This window comes from Engystomops pustulosus, chromosome 1, assembly GCF_040894005.1.
Source record: "Engystomops pustulosus chromosome 1, aEngPut4.maternal, whole genome shotgun sequence".
NCBI classification, from domain to species: domain Eukaryota; kingdom Metazoa; phylum Chordata; class Amphibia; order Anura; family Leptodactylidae; genus Engystomops; species Engystomops pustulosus.
This window is the reverse complement of record NC_092411.1, coordinates 20336287-20355624: the sequence shown is the minus strand read 5'-3', so window position 1 is coordinate 20355624 and position 19338 is coordinate 20336287. Positions and strand designations below refer to the sequence as shown.

General features: G+C 47.0%; 1 protein-coding gene across 1 annotated transcript; it reads right to left on the bottom strand.

Annotated features, from left to right (window-relative positions):
- Window positions 1-1762: 1762 nt before the first annotated feature.
- Window positions 1763-18860, bottom strand: LOC140117830 (UDP-glucuronosyltransferase 3A1-like). Its single transcript, XM_072134944.1, has 4 exons — window positions 18328-18860; window positions 16749-16980; window positions 3487-3706; window positions 1763-2424 (listed from the first exon to the last, which is right to left on the bottom strand). Exons 1-4 carry the CDS (start codon window positions 18832-18834, stop codon window positions 2148-2150), a joined length of 1236 nt encoding a protein of 411 aa, XP_071991045.1. The 5' UTR covers window positions 18835-18860; the 3' UTR covers window positions 1763-2147.
- Between the last annotated feature and the right edge of the window lie 478 nt (window positions 18861-19338).

Here is a 19338-nt window from a genome sequence, read left to right as displayed (position 1 = left end):
ATGCATGATTCTGGTAACATAGTTGTGTTTTAATTAGGGTTCTGATCCAGTTTTTATATCTAGACTGTTTTGGAGCCCACTAGTCTGATATTTCTAAACATAAATTTAATTGGGGAAACAAATGTGCGTGAGGGTGTGGGTGTTTGCATGTGATGAGGTTTGGCACAAAACTTTTGTGACTCACCAGATTTTTTGTCTGGTGGCCTCCACCAACTTTAATGTGGCCCTGTGCATTGTGGGCCAAGAACATGGGAGGACCTGGCTAATGACCTGAAGTGCCCCGGGCCACACACTACGCCATCATGGATTAAAATTATGCAGGGCATGTAGAGTCTTCCTGCACATGCCAGAACATGTCCACGCCAGTTTGAAGTTTGCTGGCAGACCTAGAGGAGGCATGGGGGAAGGTCATGAGGTCAGATGAGACCAAAATAGAACTTTTGAGTATCAACCCCTCTTTCTGGGTTTAGTGGGAAAAAAAGGATGAGTACAACTCCAAGACCACTTTCCCAACTGTGAAGCAAGGGGTTGGAAACATGACACAATCCCTGCTACAGTACAAACTATAAGAATTAAAGGGAAAGTTCAACCGGTGGAATGCAAATAACAAATATTACATCCTGTTTTTTTACTGTTTCGAATACTAATTTCATCCCATAAAATACTAATTTGTTATTTAAGAATCATTCTAGTGATTCTCTGGGAGGTCAGAGGCACAAAGGGCACTAACATTTTTCCAGAATAGTAACAAAATGCAAAAAAAATGCAAATAATAAAGTTAATAATAGATATTTTGGGGCAATTATAGGAAATCTAACATTTGTTTTTATGCATTACGGACTAAACATAGCTGTAGCTACACTGATGCAGGAACATATCATGTTTAATCCCTGATTGGTTTTGCTATGGATGTCTCATACAGAGCAGCAGGGGGATGGTGCAGAGATTGATTACTTCTGCCTGTCAGGGACAACACAGTGATATTATATTCTCGTCTTGTACTAGACAGGACAAGGCTGGAGCAGTGTATAATTAGGGTGAGAGGAGGGCCAGGCAAAGCCTCATTATCATACATTTATAATTGATTTTTCAACAAAATCAAGGTATGTTTGGTTCATAATGCATAAAAGCAAATTGTGGATTTCCTTTAAAGTGATCTTGCATCAAGCGGTACACAACCTTTATTCGCCCCCTCTTTAACTACCTATAGAAATTGACCAGACTGGTTGCTGTGTTGGATAAACCTGCAGCTTTTACAGATTTATAAATTATTTATTTGACTTTATTTTATTTTTTCAAATAGGGCACCAGTTATCAAGGAACACATTGGGGCAGATTTACTTACCCGGTCCATTCGCGATCCAGCGGCGCGTTCTCTGCGCTGGATTCGGGTCCGGCCGGGATTTATTAAGGTAGTTCCTCCGCCATCCACCAGGTGGCGCTGCTGCGCTGAAAAGCATCGGAACGCACTGGATTTCACCGAGCCGGGCTGAGTGAAGGTAAGTGCAAGCTCCGCGACAGATTGTTTTTTAAAATGCGGCGGTTTTTACGAATCCGTCAGGTTTTTGTTCGGCCACGCCCCCGATATCCGATCGCGTGCGCCAAAATCCCGGGGCAATTCAGGGGAAATCGGCGCAAATCGGAAATATTCGGGTAACACGTCGGGAAAACGCGAATCGGGCCCTTAGTAAATGACCCCCATTATATATCTGTTCTGTGCTGTTCTTCTATACATATCACAAATAACCGACTTGTAGCACAATCCGTGCATTGAAGTTTGAACTCCCATGAATTTACCCTGAAATATCTCAAACTGTTTGTAAAAGGCGTATACAATGACAGAGAGACCACTTTCCTTTAGAGTTAAGGGAACCTGTCAGGTAAACTAACCAACACTAACTATACGCATCTTTGAAAACTGCTATAACATCTCAGTGCAGATATTTCTATATTGTTTCTTCCAATGTCTGTAAACTTCCACAGTCTACTACCTGAAGAGAATTCCTGAGAGAGGGGGAGTGATGGACGTGGATTTCTCCACCAAGAGTTATACACAAGAAGTCCATTTATTAGAGCTGAAACTAATGAAAAAACCTTACAAATTTAAAATAAGTTCACGTAGAACCATTACAAAAATTACTAAAATCTCATTTTTGTTTCTGTTTCTTTTTGGAACACAGGAGGTGGATAAGAAATCTGATAACTTTCACGATGATGTAGATGATCAGAGCGACACAAGAGAAGATGAAGAGGATGACGTCCAGGAGAAGCTGCTGATACCAGGGCTGCTGGTAAGAATAGGGTCTAAGATGGCCGCCTCCACCGGAGCGGATGATGTGCTCCACCCATCCCAATAACTGCTGGTCGGGGGGGAACGGACGTGAGCGCATGATGACGCTCTGCTTCATGGCTGCCGTCTTGTAGCTGTGGGAAGACAAAACATATTGGCCCACATTTATCAAAATTAATGTATGTGCAGTGTCTTGTGTAGTGTGCAGGGGGCATCGGATTCATGAATTGTGGGGCACGTTGTTCATGAATCTGGCGCCCCCTGCACTACTCGGGAAGTGTGCACCATTTTTCTTTTTGGTGCACTATGTTCATGCTTAATAACAATGATGCACGTCAGTGAGGTTGGCGCAGTGTCCGTCTAACAACCCCTTTAGGTTCACATTGTATCTGTCTTGTCTTACATGGACACAAAACTGGCACAAACACTTTAAAAAATACATGTGCATGCGGGATATAAGTTTTTGGCGCAAGGGATCAATGAATTGGCGCACAGACTAAAAGGCTTAGAACTTCCTAGGCCTGCTAATAGCTGCTCTCTTTGTGCACCACAAATTGCACCCAAAAACGTGGTGGAAAAATAGAAGCGACAGAAAACGGGTGGATTCACAAGTGGCACCAAGATATTGCGCCAAAACATAGAACAAGTTGATTTGGAATGTTGGAAAACATCTATATTATGGCCCCGACACTTCACAACTTTAGGTGCGAGAGACGCAGAGAGGAAAAACAAAACATGTTCGTTTCTGTTTGAAAGGCCATAATAAATGCCCCTAATGGACTCTTTGGGGGTTTTGTTTGATAAGACCTGCTTCTACAAGGGGTGTGATGTAACATGGAGGTTGTTTCTCATGGATCCCCAGTCTCGCCATGTTGTGCCTCCATATTACAGCAATGATTATAACAAATAGCTCAGTTCACACAGAAAATAGTATAATGTTTATGCATTAGAGTCCCCTTGGACTTGTCACATGACTTCTATGTGCTGCTCTTTCTCCCCTCTAACAGCATGGATCTCGCAGCATGGCACTCTTCTACAAACTGTATGACAATCTTTACCCAGACAGTGTAAAACATCATTGTGGTGCTCCCAACAGATGGACCCCAATATTTTTCAGAATATGATTAGAGGTTTCTTTAATGATTGTTAAGTAATCACCCTTGATCCAACCAAGGGTCATCCAGACGGACACTCACCTTCTGTCTTCTATTATTTTCTGCATCATATCAGCAAATCGGTCAGACTTGATTTCATGGAAAGGAATAAATTCTCCCATAAGTTTTGTTTTAATTCGAACTAAGTTGTCAGGCTGATCCGCAAAAAGTGGGATTCCCAAAATGGGGACCCCATGATACACGGCCTCTGTCACGCTGTTTAGTCCACCGTGTGTCACCAGGAGGCGGATCTTCGGATGTCCTGTAACAGAATATAATTGTGAGTCAGTTGAAGGGATGGATAAAATTCTGAAAACAATGTTACCAGATTTTGATTCTGGGCATTCTGACACCTGCTGGAATTCTATCCTGTGTTATAGAAGTTGTCACAAGCCATTACCCACAGATAAATCTACTGTATAAACCTACAATGAAATTGGAGGGAAGCATGGGTTGGGATCAATAATAATAATAATAATAATAATTCCTTTATTTATATAGCGCACACAGATTATGCAGCGCTGCACAAAGCATGTCAAATTGGTTCCTGTCCCCATGGGGCTCACAATCTAAACAACCTAACAGTATGTTTTGAAGTGTGGGAGGAAACCGGAGTACCCGGAGGAAACCCACGCAAACACGGAGAGAACATACAAACTCTTTGCAGATGTTGACCTGGGTGGGATTCGAACCCAGGAACCCAGTGCTGCATGGCAGATGTGCTACTCAACAGCCACCGTGCCGCCCTCAAGTTAAGGCTACATTCACACTACAGTATGGGGGACGTATATACGGCCGACGTATATACGGCCGATATACGCCCCCCATACACTTCTATGGGCTCACGGCACCGTACCGCTCCGTAGCCCGGGGAAAGATAGGACATGTCCTATCTTTCCCCGTATTACGGCGCCGTGCACCATTAATTCCTATGGAGAGGGGCGGGGGTGAGCTGCGCTCACCTCCTCCTCCTCTCCCCGCGCTGCCATGTGCCCGCCGTGCTACGGGCGGTGGGCTCACGGCAGTGTGAATTTAGCCTTACATGGGGTTTTCACCATCATTTAGAAGACCGGGAACGGGAACAAAGAGACTTAAACAAGCGGGGCAGCATCATGAAAGTCAAACGGCAATAGATGAGACACCTCTAGAGGACATTAACTAAACAGGACCCTAATGCTCAGGCACCTTCCTTGACAGGAAACTTCCTGTTTATAGATGAGCGAGCACTAAAATGCTTGAGTGCTCCTTACTCGAGTCGAACTTTTCCGGATGCTCGAGTGCTCGTCTCGTATAACGAACCCTTAGATGTCTGCAATGCTAGAATGGGAGAGTGGGAGATATTCTGTTGTGATTATCATAGTGTCTATAGTACTGTTTGACTGGTGCCATAGAGGTATAGAGCTCAATTTGTGCACATGCAGCGGAGACCTGCCCTGATCAGGTGTGCATTTAGCTCTCTTTTTGGGGAGTCTGAACGGCCTCGTGACCAACTAGTAGTGACTTGGTCAAGAGTCAGTAAGAGAGTTGAGTTGGTGTAGATTCGGTGAAAGAGTAGTGACAGGTCAGAGTTGACTTGGTGTAGAGTCCTCTGTGGAAGTCTGGTATCTAGTTTCTCTGGGGTCAGTAAATTGAGGTGTTGTCATTCGCTGTATCTGTGGGGACAAGTTTGGCAGTGTTGCAGTAGTACGCATTTATGATAAGTTGTGAATTGGAATTGAGCCAAGTGCATTGCATTGCAGACAAAGAGATAAGGAAGATTGTTTTTCACATGAAGGGGAAAGATGCACAGAGACAGGTTGTTGAGTTAAGTAGGACTGATGGAAAAGTGCAAGTTGACATAATCGGACAAAAGGGCTGGTAGTTTTGTGTTGAAGTGAAAAGTAATAGTGAAGGTTTGAAAGTTTTGGGATGTGTCATATGATCTGATGATTGTACAAGTGAGAAAACTTTATCAGATTTGCAAACAGACACTTAGAGCCTCTGACTTTGACGGACGGACCAGGACAGAGTGACAGGAATCCTTCAGAGTGCCCATTGAAGAAAGAGACAGGCGATAAGGGACATTTCAAAGTTTTTGATGTGGAAAGAATTTGAGAAAAAGAGATTTTATTATATTTTCCTTGGAGTGAAAGATGGCCACTGGAATCCAGACTCCACCCCTGTATCTGGTGGTTAGAGAAGATAACACGCCCTACCATCCTTCAGTGGCGGCCATCTTAAGACAGTTTACTTTTCAGTGGCGGCCATCTTAAGTTATGTTCCATTCAAGTCCCTGAAAATTGATTCCCTATGACTCTACTCTGTTGGCAGCCATAAAGGCTTGTTGTCGGGCTTTGTAGGATAGCAGCTGACCATGCTTGAAGCGTCCTGGCAGATGTTTGAAAACAAATGCCGGCTGGTGATATTTCACCGTTTCAGGCATATGCTAAGGGTCTTGGAGTGTGGGATGTTGTTTGCTTGAGTATTATTAAAATTTATTTGATCCCAACAATTAGAGAAAAATTACTATAAAAAGTGTTGCAATGCGTCTGGTACCTGCTTTCTGGGGTTTAAGGGGTTAACAAAAGGGTGGGGGCTGTTGGAGCTGCATTTTGTTTTGTGAAGAACTGACAGTGGCCTTGACGTCTGAAGTTCTCCAAAAAGTCTAGGGCTTTGCCTGAATGCTTTGTCTGTCTTATCTACGAGAGAGACGAAAGTGACCTTGACGTTCACGGAAAACTGAATTTCTCCATATTGAGTTGCTTGGAATCTGTGTTCTGTTATCTCGTGGTTCACAGGATAGTGCTAATATTTATAATTGGGAGGGGCAGACCGCTGCGTTTAGAGTTCTCCCTTTCAATCTAAAAAAAAAAAAGACTTGAAGGAATTTATTTGCTTGTGACACAAGAATACAGTACGATGTGATGTCCTCCTGTGTAACCCACAAACAGACTAAGCAAGAACGAGCCCCCCAACTTCATTACAGAGCCTATGACTGATTTTTGTTCCTTTTTGATTAAAAACCAACACAAGTGTACCTGACTTTTGTTGAGAAGTTGGAGTCTGGCCAGAACTTTATAGAAAGCACTGAACACTGGGCTGGAGATGTGGTGGAGGGACTCTGACACATTGATGTACAGAGGGAATAGAGTAGTTTCATAGACCACGCCAAAGTGAGACTGACAACATTTCCGGAAGTCTCAACCGACCAACCCAAATGGGCGTTGCGGGGAGGAGACATTACTGTAGTGAGTGGCGGAGACGGCCCCAACAGGGCGGGACAAGGGGGGGTGATTACGGACAAGGATGTCAGCGAGAACAGTTCCCCCTCTGAATGCCCCCCAAACAGAGTTAGTGCCTACAAGTTCATTGTAGAACTGATTCTACAGTTCATTGTAGAACTGATGTGTGACTCTCCCCTGCTAGCCCGATGATGATTTTAACCCATTCCCGGTCAAGAAAAACACCCAGAAAGAACAGCCGGATACATGTAGGATGGTCCATGACCTCTAAGCTGCCAATGAGTGTACAGAAGCCCAGTGGTCCCTAGCCCAAACTGGCAGCAGTCCCCAGGGTGACATATTATTCACTGTTATTGATTTGGCAAATGTTCTCCTTTCTGTGCCCCTTCATGAAGATTGCCAGCACCTATTTGCCTTTACTAGTTCAGTATTCCAGTAAACCTGATGTAGATTCCCACAGGGGGGGTAAAACTCACCCAGCAAATACCCAAGGCCCTACAGGGAGTAGACTGGCAGACTAGCCCCTTACTGGATGTTCTCCTTTTCAGTATGCGGAGGACCTACTGTTGTTGTTTGCCAGGATGCATTTATTGACCTTATGTGTTTTCTGTTCCAGAAGGGTTGCAAAGTTTCCAGAGACAAACTCCAGTGCTGCCAGGAGAAGGTGGTCTTCCTAGGCCACTGCTTCTCAGCCACAGGCAGATACCTGACAGAGGAAAGAAAGCTGGCAGTCCAGAATGTGCCCCTGTCCTGAGGCCCTAAGCCTCTTCACATGTTTCTAGCACTGGCCAGCTCCTGCAGCCTGGGATAAGGTCTGCTGCCTCCAGCCTTTTGCTGCCCCTTTCTGACTGCTTTGCCTCTTCCCCATTTGCCCTTAGTCAGGAGGCAATTGATGCATTCCATAGCCTTAAGCTGGCAAATCCTGTCTGCCCCGGCCCTAGGCACATCCTATTGGATAAGACCTTTTATTTTATTTTTCACCGAGTATCTAGGCCACAGGTGTCTTAGCCCAGGAACCTGGAGGCCTCCCCAGTGGCCCAATATTAGGCCCGGCTAGACTCAGTCATGAGGGGAGCCCCTCATGTGTCAGTAGCTGCAGCCAGCAATCTGCTCAGCAAGGCCAGTGAGTTGAGCCTAGATCCTAGCTTACTCAGTTACAGTGCAAACCCCACATACCTTGCACAGTGTCCTCACCCAAGTACAGCCCAAACATCTGAGCAAAGGCCTCACAGCTCAGACTCCAGTGTGCACTCCCAGAGCGTCACACTGATAAGGTGCACAGCTCTGAATCCTGCCGTTCTGTCACCAGTCTTCCAGGATTCAGAGAGGGGGGGGGGGAGAAGGGTGATTAACCCAGATGTTGAGTTTTTTCTCATAGATGGCTCCAGGTCTGCAGGAGAAGACAGATGGTCCTATGCTGGATATACAGTGGTCAGTGGCGCACATGAGGTAGTACAAGCAGAACCACTCCCTCCACACAGGTCAGCGCAGGAGGTGAAGTGACGGCAATCAGGGAAGCGCTACAGCTGGCGAAAGGTAAAAGGGCAAACATCTATACTCAAGGTATAGTCCTGGGGTCTAAACACGACTATGAACCCATATGGTTCCATAACGTATCTGGTGAAACACCCGAAAAATGAGCCTGACACAACTCGTTTGCTAAGGGGACGACATGTGGAGGCAGTTATGGAGACGACTTTTGGAGGCAGCTTTGGAGGCGTGTGGAGGCTGCTATGCAGAAGACGTGGGGAGGCAATGGGGACGGTTATGGCACCAGAGGTGAACGTAAGGAGCTGAGAAAAGAGGAGTGAAAAGATAGATTTTAGAGGTAAAAGGTTATAGGTTGTAGGTTGCTGCAGTTAAAACAATGTAGTTGGATCTTGGGATGGAGCTGGCGGTCCGCTGCCAGGCAAGCTTTCGCCTGTCCAAGCCCCTGCTTCTCGGTTCCTCCCCACCCAAAATGGACCTGGGGGCCTGATGCGTTGGCCTGGCCTGGCCTGGCGTTGAGTATTTGGCCTGGTTATGGTGGGGGAGGCGAACGTAAAGAGATGTGCAAGTAGCGCTGAAATAATATCGGTCAAAGATAAAAGTTTGATAAAAGGAGTGCTCACTTGGGTAACATGGGTGCACTGCGTGGAAGACTGACTGGTGGACAAATTACTTGAAGCATTGTTCTTGTAGAATCACTCCTGCCTAACAGTTATCTACTAGAGCACCCTAACGCTTTCCCTGACCAGCAGCAGCTCTCTCCCTACGACATCCCGACAGAGAATGATCCGAGCAGCGCAGGAAGGGGCTAGTCTATTCCAGGGTCACCTGATCAGGCCAGCCAACCACTGCTATCGACATGTAAGTGTACCATGTGATGCTAGGTGTAGTGCAGAGTCTCCTGGCTTGTGATTGGCTCTGTTTCTGGCCGCCAAAAATCTAAACGCCGCGAGATGCCATTTTCTCGAGCGGGCGAAATACTTGTCCGAGCACCGAGCAGTTGCGAGTACGCTAATGCTCGAACGAGCATCAAGCTCATCTCTATTCCAAGTATGCTCGCTCATCTCTACTCCTGTTTTAACAAAGGGTGGCCTGAGTGTTGCTACAGACATGTTTACCTGGGGCATGCAGGGCTGTATGTACTAAAAAAGAACATAGGGCAATGATGGTAATGAGTGTCAACTGTCATTGACAGAAGGAGAAGAAGCTTTGGTTGCCATTTGAGATTCCCTTGAGATCCCCCCAAACAGGAAGAATTATGGGGCCCAGAGCAGGAGGTCTAATGGCATCAATGATCAACTGACCCTGTCTACTCCTTTACTCTGGAGTCTCACGTAGACCAGGTTACTTCACTTTAAAATAACGATGAGCATTAAGACTAGAGATGAGCGAGCACTAAAATGCTCGGGTACTCGTTATTCGAGACGAACTTTTCCCGATGCTCGAGTGCTCGTTTCGAGTAACGAGCCCCATTGAAGTCAATGGGAGACTCGAGCATTTTTCAAGGGGACCAAGGCTCTGCACAGGGAAGCTTGGCCAAACACCTGGGAACCTCAGAAAAGGATGGAAACACCACGGAAATGGACAGGAAACAGCAGGGGCAGCATGCATGGATGCCTCTGAGGCTGCTTAAATGCACCATTATGCCAAAATTATGGGCAACAGCATGGCCATGACAGAGTGACAGAATGAAGCTAGATAGCATCTAAAACATCCAATAATTGACCCTGACACTATAGGGGACGGCATGCAGAGGCAGCGGCAGCAGCGGAAGGCTAGAGAGTGGCATGGCGACATACCCTAAATGGACTCAGGCTTCAAACCAATGGGTAGCAGAGAGGAACCAAAGGAGGTGAGCAAGAAGCGCTCAAATAATATCGGTACATGATAAAAGTTTGCCAGTATATTTTGTGGATTACACAGCAGGGTGGCGACAAAGTTAACATGGAAGCCATGAAAACAATCCAAAATTCTGCCTGACACAGCTCGTTTGATAAGGGGACGATGTATGGAGGCAGTGAACTAGTAGTAGATTAAAGGTGCTGCAGTTAAAACTATGTTAGTTGGTTCTTGGCATGGAGCTGGCGCTCCGCTGCCAGGCGAGCTTTCGCCAATCCAAGCCCCTGTCTCTAGGCTACTCCCCAAACAGCACTTCTAAAAACCTTTCGGATAAGATCAAGTGTAGTAGCGTTCTTATAAGTTTGGGATATGGCGGGTGAGGGGAATGTAAACATCTGCGCAAGAAGCGCTGAAATAATATCCGTAAATGAAAAAAGTTTTCCAGTATATTTTGTGGCTTACACAGCAGGGTGGCGACAAAGTTAACAAGTTTGATGTGGAATGCCCTGCAATAGCTCTTGGGCGGTGTGCCTTTTATCACCTAGGCTCAGCAGTTTGAGCACCGCCTGCTGTCGCTTAGCAACGGCACTGCTGCTGTGCCTAGAGCTACCGACTGATGGCGCCATGCCCACGGATGGTAATTCGGAGGAGGTGGAGGAGGGGTGGGAGGATTTGGAGGTATAGTAGGCCTTTGAGACCTGGACCAAGGTAGGCCCCGCAATCCTCTGCGTCGGCAGTATATGACCAGCCCCAGGGTCAGACTCGGTCCCAGCCTGCACCAAGTTAAGTGTAGTAGCGTTCTTATAAGTTTGGGATATGGCGGGTGAGGGGAATGTAAACAGATGCGCAAGAAGCGCATGATGCGCATGGAGCTGGCGCTCCGCTGCTAGGCGAGCTTTCGTCAATCCAAGCCCCTGTCTCTAGGCTACTCCCCAAACAGCACTTCTAAGAACCTTTTGTATAAGATCAAGTGTAGTAGCGTTCTTATAAGTTTAGGATATGGCGGGTGAGGGGAATGTAAACAGATGCGCAAGAAGCGCATGATGCGCATGGAGCTGGCGCTCCGCTGCTAGGCGAGCTTTCGCCAATCCAAGCCCCTGTCTCTAGGCTACTCCCCAAACAGCACTTCTAAGAACCTTTTGTATAAGATCAAGTGTAGTAGCGTTCTTATAAGTTTAGGATATGGCGGGTGAGGGGAATGTAAACAGATGCGCAAGAAGCGCTGAAATAATATCCGTAAATGGTAAAAGTTTGCCAGTGTATTTTGTGGATAACACAGCAGGGTGGCGACAAAGTTAACAACTTTGATGTGGAATCCATGAAAACAACCCAAATTTCGGCCTGACAAACCTCGTTTGATAAAGGGACGATGTATGGAGGCAGCTATATGGACGACTTTTGGAGGTAGCAATGGAGACAACGTGTGGAGGCTGCTATGGAGACAATTCAATTTGGATAGTGCCTGTATGTGGCAGTCCAAAAAATTTTTCAAACCAGAGGAGCAGGTAGGTGGCCCTCCAGAAAAATGGAATAGATTGAGTGCCTGTATGTGGCAGTCCAAAAAAGTTTTTAAACCAGAGGAGCAGGTAGGTGGCCCTCCAGAAAAATGGAATAGATTGAGTGCCTGTATGTGGCAGTCCAAAAAATTTTTCAAACCAGAGGAGCAGGTAGGTGGCCCTCCAGAAAAATGGAATAGATTGAGTGCCTGTATGTGGCAGTCCCAAAAAATTGTTTAAAACAGAGGACCGGAAAGGTGGCCCTCCAGAAAAATTGAATAGATTGAGTGCCTGTATGTGGCACTCCCAAAAATTGTTTAAAACAGAGGACCGTGTCGGTGGCCCTCCAGAAAAATTAAATGCATAAAGTACTATACCTAGAGCCAGTGGGCCCTGTCAAAAAACAGCCAGTTTCCTCTGCTTTACTGTAGAAAGAGGAGGAGAAGGAGGAAAATGAGGAGGAGGAGGAGTGGATAAATTATTCAGGTTGAGCTTCCTTCACCTGCTGGAGATTTGAAATTAGGAGAAATCCATGCTTTATTCATCTTGATAAGCGTCAGCCTGTCAGCGCTGTCAGTCGACAGGCGTGTACGCTTATCGGTGATGATGCCACCAGCTGCACTGAAAACCCGCTCTGACAAGACGCTAGCGGCAGGGCAGGCAAGAACCTCCAAGGCGTAGAGCGCCAGTTCGTGCCACATGTCCAGCTTTGAAACCCAGTAGTTGTAGGGAGCTGTGTGATCATTTAGGACGATGATATGGTCAGCTACGTACTCCCTCACCATCTTTCTGTAAAGATCAGCCCTACTCTGCCGAGACTGGGGACAGGTGACAGTGTCTTGCTGGGGTGACATAAAGCTGGCAAAAGCCTTGTAAAGCGTACCCTTGCCAGTGCTGGACAAGCTGCCTGCTCGCCTACTCTCCCTCGCTACTTGTCCCGCAGAACTACGCACTCTGCCGCTAGCGCTGTCAGAAGGGAAATACTGTTTCAGCTTGTGCACCAGGGCCTGCTGGTATTCATGCATTCTCACACTCCTTTCCTCTCCAGGGATGAGAGTGGAAAGATTTTGCTTGTACCGTGGGTCCAGGAGAGTGAACACCCAGTAATCGGTGCTGGAATAAATTCTTTGAACGCGAGGGTCACGGGATAGGCAGCCTAGCATGAAATCTGCCATATGCGCCAGAGTACCAACGCGTAAGAATTCACTCCCCTCACTGGCCTGACTGTCCATTTCCTCCTCCTCCAACTCCTCCAATTCCTCTTCTTCTGCCCATACACGCTCAACAGTGTAGGACTCAACAATGGTCCCCTCTTGTGTCTCGCCAACATTCTCCTCCTCTTCCTCCTCATCCTCCTCCACCTCCACCTCCTCCGATATGCGCTGAGAAACAGACCTAAGGGTGCTTTGGCTATCAACAAGGGAATCTTCTTCCCCTGTCTCTTGTGAGGAGCGCAAAGCTTCCGACTTCATGCTGACCAGAGAGTTTTTCAACAGGCCAAGCAGCGGGATGGTGAGGCTGATGATGGCGGCATCGCCACTGACCATCTGTGTTGACTCCTCAAAGTTACTCAGCACCTGACAGATATCAGACATCCACGTCCACTCCTCATTGTAGACTTGAGGAAGCTGACTGACCTGACTACCAGTTCTGGTGGAAGTTGACATCTGGCAGTCTACAATCGCTCGGCGCTGCTGGTAAACTCTGGATAACATGGTCAGTGTTGAATTCCACCTCGTGGGCACGTCGCACAACAGTCGGTGAGCGGGCAGTTGGAGGCGGCGCTGCGCTGCCCTGAGAGTGGCAGCATCTGTGCTGGACTTCCTGAAATGCGCACAGATGCGGCGCACCTTCGTGAGCAAATCAGACAGATTGGGGTATGTCTTGAGGAAACGCTGAACTATCAGATTTAACACATGGGCCAGGCATGGCACATGTGTCAGTCTGCCGAGTTGCAGAGCCGCCACCAGGTTACGGCCGTTGTCACACACAACCATGCCTGGCTTCAGGTTCAGCGGTGCCAGCCACAGATCAGTCTGCGCCGTGATGCCCTGTAATAGTTCTTGGGCGGTGTGCCTTTTATCGCCTAGGCTCAGCAGTTTGAGCACAGCCTGCTGTCGCTTAGCGACGGCACTGCTGCTGTGCCTAGAGCTACCGACTGATGGCGCCATGCCCACGGATGGTCGTTCGGAGGAGGAGGTGGAGGAGGGGTGGGAGGAGGAGGAGGCATAGTAGGCCTCAAACACCTGGACCGAGGTAGGCCCCGCAATCCTCGGCGTCGGCAGTATATGACCAGCCGCAGGGTCACACTCGGTCCCAGCCTCCACCAAGTTAACCCAATGTGCCGTCAGAGATATATAGTGGCCCTGCCCGGCAGCACTCGTCCACGTGTCCGTGGTCAGGTGGACCTTGTCAGAAACGGCGTTGGTCAGGGCACGGATTATGTTGTCTGACACGTGCTGGTGCAGGGCTGGGACGGCACATCGGGAAAAGTAGTGGCGGCTGGGGACCGAATACCGAGGGGCGGCCGCCGCCATGAGGCTGCGAAAGGCCTCGGTCTCTACTAGCCTATAGGGCAGCATCTCCAGGCTTAGCAATCTGGAAATGTGCACATTAAGGGCTTGGGCGTGCGGGTGGGTTGCACTATATTTGCGTTTCCGCTCCAGCGTCTGGGGTATGGAGAGCTGAACGCTGGTGGATGCTGTGGAGGATCGTGGAGGTGACGATGGGGTTTTTGTGGCAGGGTCCTGGGCAGGGGGCTGACTATCAGCTGACACAGGGGAAGGAGCAGTGGTGTGCACGGCCGGAGGTGAACGCGCTTGTTGCCACTGAGTGGGGTGTTTAGCATTCATATGCCTGCGCATACTGGTGGTAGTTAAGCTAGTAGTGGTGGAACCCCTGCTGATCCTGGTTTGGCAAATGTGGCACACCACAGTCCGTCGGTCATCCGGTGTTTCCTTAAAGAACCTTCAGACTTCTGAAAATCTAGCCCTCGCCGCAGGAGCCCTCGCCACGGGAGCTTCACTAGTTGACACATTTGGCGCTGATGCACCAGCTCTGGCCCTGCCTCTCCGTCTGGCCCCACCACTGCCTCTTCCAACCTGTTCTGGTCGAGGACTCTCCTCCGTCTCAGAAGCACTGTGTTCACCCGGCCTCTCAACCCAGCTTGGGTCTGTCACCTCATCATCCTCCGATCCCTCAGTCTGCTCCCCCCTCGGACTTCCTGCCCTGACAACAACTTCCCCACTGTCTGACAACCGTGTCTCCTCATCGTCGGACACCTCTTTACACACTTCTTCCACTACGTCAACAAGGTCATCATCACCCACAGACTGCGACTGGTGGAAAACCTGGGCATCGGAAAATTGCTCATCAGCAACCGGACAAGTGGTTTGTGACTGTGGGAAGGGTCCAGAAAACAGTTCCTCAGAGTATGCCGGTTCAAATGGCAAATTTTGCTGGGAGGGGGCAGACTGGGGGGGAGGAGGCTGAGGTGCAGGAGCTGGAGGAGTGCCGATTTCGGTGACATGGGTGGACTGCGTGGAAGACTGACTGGTGGACAAATTGCTCGAAGCATTGTCGGCAATCCACGACATCACCTGTTCGCACTGTTCTGGCCTCAACAGTGCTCTACCACGAGTCCCAGTAACTTCAGACATGAACCTAGGGAGTGTAGCTCTGCGGCGTTCCCCTGCTCCCTCATAAGCAGGTGGTGTCTCACCCCGCCCAGGACCACGGCCTCTGACCCCTGCAGTAGTTGGACGCCCACGTCCCCGCCCTCGTCCTCTACCCCTAGCCCTCGGGTTAAACATTTTGAAAATGAGAGTTATAACTTGTATTTTTTTTTTAACTTTTTTTTTTTTTTTTTTTTGTTTTTTTGTGTTTTTTAGTTTTTAAAACCAAACGATGCTATCCTATTGCTATGGCTATTTTCTAGGCAAGTATTACAGCACACTACTATGCCAGATGAGATGACGCTGAGTTATGAAAAAAATAAACGTAAAATAAAAAAGGAAATGGCAGACTGTGCCTAGTTGAAATACAACCCCGGGCCCTAATAAATTTTCCCACTTCGGTCTTTGCGATGGATATGTGCGTCACTAAAACACAGTGGTCGCAAGTCTGACTCCAAATTGCTCCCAATTTGATAGTAGATGCACTGCAGCAACTACAGCCACCAGCAGATCAACCAGAAATCAAATATATATAACGCTACTGTATGCGTAATTAAGACGTTTGTATTCTCCTATGGCTATTTTCTAGCCAAGTATTACAGCACACTACTATGCCAGATGAGATGACGCTGAGTTATGAAAAAAATAAACGTAAAATTAAAAGAAACTGGCAGACTGTGCCTAATTCTACTCAAACCCCTAATAAATTTTCCCACTTTGGTGTTTGAGGTGGATATGTGTGTCACTAAGAGCTAAACACAACGGTAGCAAGTCCCCCTGCTAATTCCTCACAATATGGTACTAGCTGCAAATAAAAAAAAAAAAAAAAAAAGTATAACGTTATTGTAGGCCTAAGAAGGGCTGTTGGGTTCTTGTAGAATCACTCCTGCCTAACACTATTCTAATAGAACACCCTAACGCTTTCCCTGACCAGCAGCAGCTCTCTCCCTAGCGGCATCCAGACAGAGAATGATCCGAGCAGCGCGGGCAGCGGCTAGTCTATCCCAGGGTCACCTGATCTGGCCAGCCAACCACTGCTATCTACGTGTAAGGGTACCACGTCATGCTGGGTGGAGTGCAGAGTCTCCTGGCTTGTGATTGGCTCTGTTTCTGGCCGCCAAAAAGCAAAACGGCGGGAGCTGCCATTTTCTCGAGCGGGCGAAATACTCGTCCGAGCAACGAGCAGTTACGAGTACGCTAATGCTCGATCGAGCATCAAGCTCGGACGAGTATGTTCGCTCATCTCTAATTAAGACCTATCTGGCAAACTCAATTCTGGCCAACCTCCTGAGAGCCATAGTTTCGCCACCACTTAGCTAGGAGATGCTATGAAACATGACATCATGCCCAAGCCAAGGAGCTGGAAAGACTGTGTAAAAACAAGGTAACACAGTGGTAGAAACCAGACCTCAGACGTTACAATATTGAGGCAGTTCAGTCTTCCCTTAGACTTTGATCAATAGCGAAGCTCAGATGTCACTATGTGCCCACAGTTGAGGCCTCTGTACATATAAGTTAAGAAGCCTTGGTCTAAAAATATCTGAGGTCCAATTTTTTTGACCATGCTAATATACAGTGGTATGTACCTAATAAATCATTCTGGTTCACCCAGTCCAGGAGCCTAACATTGGGGGCCAGTTTCAGGTCCTTCGGCCATTGTGATGACTTATATCTCCAGATGATCTTCTGTGGGACACTAGCAAATGCAGAATTCATCTCTCTAATAAGATCCGTCCTCGGGATGGTGGAAACCATTGAGCCAAGTGTCACCAGGATGAACCCGGAGTCTCCTGACTCAGCTATGAAGTCTTCTAGATCCTAGAAAAAGGGATTGAAGGGGATATCAGATTGTGTAGTCACTGTAGTCTCATTACTTGTTACCTCCTGGTATTTTTTCTTTTTGTTTTTATATATTTTTAATAGTTTTTATATAGTGGTATTTTCTATATAGGAGCTCACAATGCACACAATGCAATCCATGGTGGAATTATGGAATTATGCATAAAGTCTTGGACTGAGCGTCTCTAGATGTATTGGGTATTGTGCTTCTTGGAAAAAATCTTTGTCTAATATCAAGTTTCTAAATGTACAGTACAATTAGTTATGTTTATTTCACAGGAACGCTACACAGGATAGCAATATAGGACATGACTACAGAATGTAGTCTGTTACCATGGAAATGTATCTGGAATCTGCAGGCCCCCAATACAAAATCATTTGTTATCTATAATACCTTCTTATTTCACATAGGATTTTTTGAACCCCCTTCTATCATTGGGCTTTGGGTGTAAAGCATGATAGACATCTTTCCTGTGATTAATAAAGTTTCGGTGTGTTACCACCTTTCTCAACCCAAGTAAGGCTTGAGAAAGGTGGTAACATACCGAAAAGTTGCCAGTTTTGGAATAAACTCTACTTCACTTTTAATCTTTTTGGATCTGGTGGGCTGCTTCATTTTTTTAGAAAGTTCAAGCAGTACAACTTATGGGTGCACGCTGTTTGAGACCCGACATCAAGTCGTCCATTGACAACAATGTAAAGAAAAAAGCAGCACACCAACGAAAAATAGTGTCAAATCCACCACCACATTTTTTACACTTAAAGGGCTGATAATTTAGCAAGATCAACCAGCCTAAAAACAGCAAAAACCCCACAAATACTCACCCCCACTTCTCTTCATCTTGATCCCGTTGCTGTCCGTCACTAGTCTTGACATTCCGGGATCACATATAAAAGAAACTTAATTAGCAGCACGGAGCATGGGGACAAGATGTCTGGCACTCCAGGCTGCTATTTATGCACGCCCCTGCACCTTCCTCTCCCATGCCTCTTGCATGACGTCATCACAATTTCCCATGCTCCCTGGGAGTGGGAGGAGTGGGGCGTGCATAATTAGCAGCCTGAAGCACAGGACATCTCGTCCCCATGCTCCGTGTTGCTAATTATAACTTTCTTTTCTAGGTGATCCTGGCTTGTCAAGACTAGCGACGGACAGCATCAGGAGCAAGATGAAGAGGAGCAAAGGCCGGCATTTTGGGGTTTTTTTTTGGCTGGTTGATTTCCATTAACTGTAGATCCTATGTTGCATATCCAAAAAGCTTTTTCTTCAAATCCCTGGAAGATTGTCCGCAAAACATTACATTATTACATGATTCTTGTACTCACCTGTGACACGGGTTTAGCCGGCTTTGCCCTCAATCCAACAATATATTGAATGTGAGGAAGCAGAGGACGGGCAAACTCAATGCTAAAATCCACGTTGTATATCCAGAGCTCCGCTTTTTGGTAGAGTTCACTCAATGAAGGTCTAGAGTCAGGAGGAAAATGTTCTCCAATGACTCCACTGAATATCTCTTCCATTCTTTTCTCCACTACATAGAAGACCAGATACATAAAAGTGTTTTTTACACGTTCCAGGAAACTCATGCGATCAGTAAATCCTGAGAGGAACATCGGCACATAAGATGGAGGGCTTGGTACTCCAACCGCCAAGAAATTGGAGAAAGAGCCAGGAGAGAAGGCGATATATGGAATACCAAGCTTTTCAACAACCAAGAAGTGGCAAGGGTTAAATGGATCTACGATGGCAATGTCATAGTTTTCTTGCTTCAGAAAGTCCAAAATATCAGTTTGGTTCATATAGAGGCGGCAATGCTTTGCATATAAAGACATCAAGGTGAACAAAGACTGGGGCCCCGCTCTGCAAGAAAGAATAAAAAAGTTACTAAGAGGGATTGCTCCAATTACTTGTTGTAACCTAGGGTAGAGTCTCTACTACCAGTCATTATTTTGGGTAACCCCCTGTGGTGATGGAGGAGAGGGCCTGATCAACGATCTTCAACAAATCACAACAAACTAAAGAACAATTTCTTCATGCAGTAAAGGTGTTGTCCAGGATTTAAAATTTTTTTTAATATACATCTGGGGCGGATATAAAAATAAACTGCTTGTACTCACCTCTCTGCGCACTCCCGTTCAGTCACAGAGCTGCCTTTCACTGCCGGTCTCTGCACACAGAGGTTGGCAATGACATCACGACCACAGTCATTGACTGTTGACCTAGAACCTTCAACATTATAAAAATATTTCCCTGTGTATGGGGTGGAGTGGTAGAATTGTGGAGTGTTGGAGTAATGTGGTAATGGAGAAATGGAGCTTGTGTGTGGAGAGACGTAG

Coding starts and splice junctions, on each gene's coding strand:
- LOC140117830 (XM_072134944.1), bottom strand. CDS start 18,834: ATGTCTTTATATGCAAAGCATTGCCGCCTCTATATGAACCAAACTGAT. Junction 16,981..18,327: donor CGGCTAAACCCGTGTCACAG/GTGAGTACAAGA, acceptor CCCTTTTTCTAG/GATCTAGAAGACTTCATAGC. Junction 3,707..16,748: donor GAACCAGAATGATTTATTAG/GTACATACCACT, acceptor ATTCTGTTACAG/GACATCCGAAGATCCGCCTC.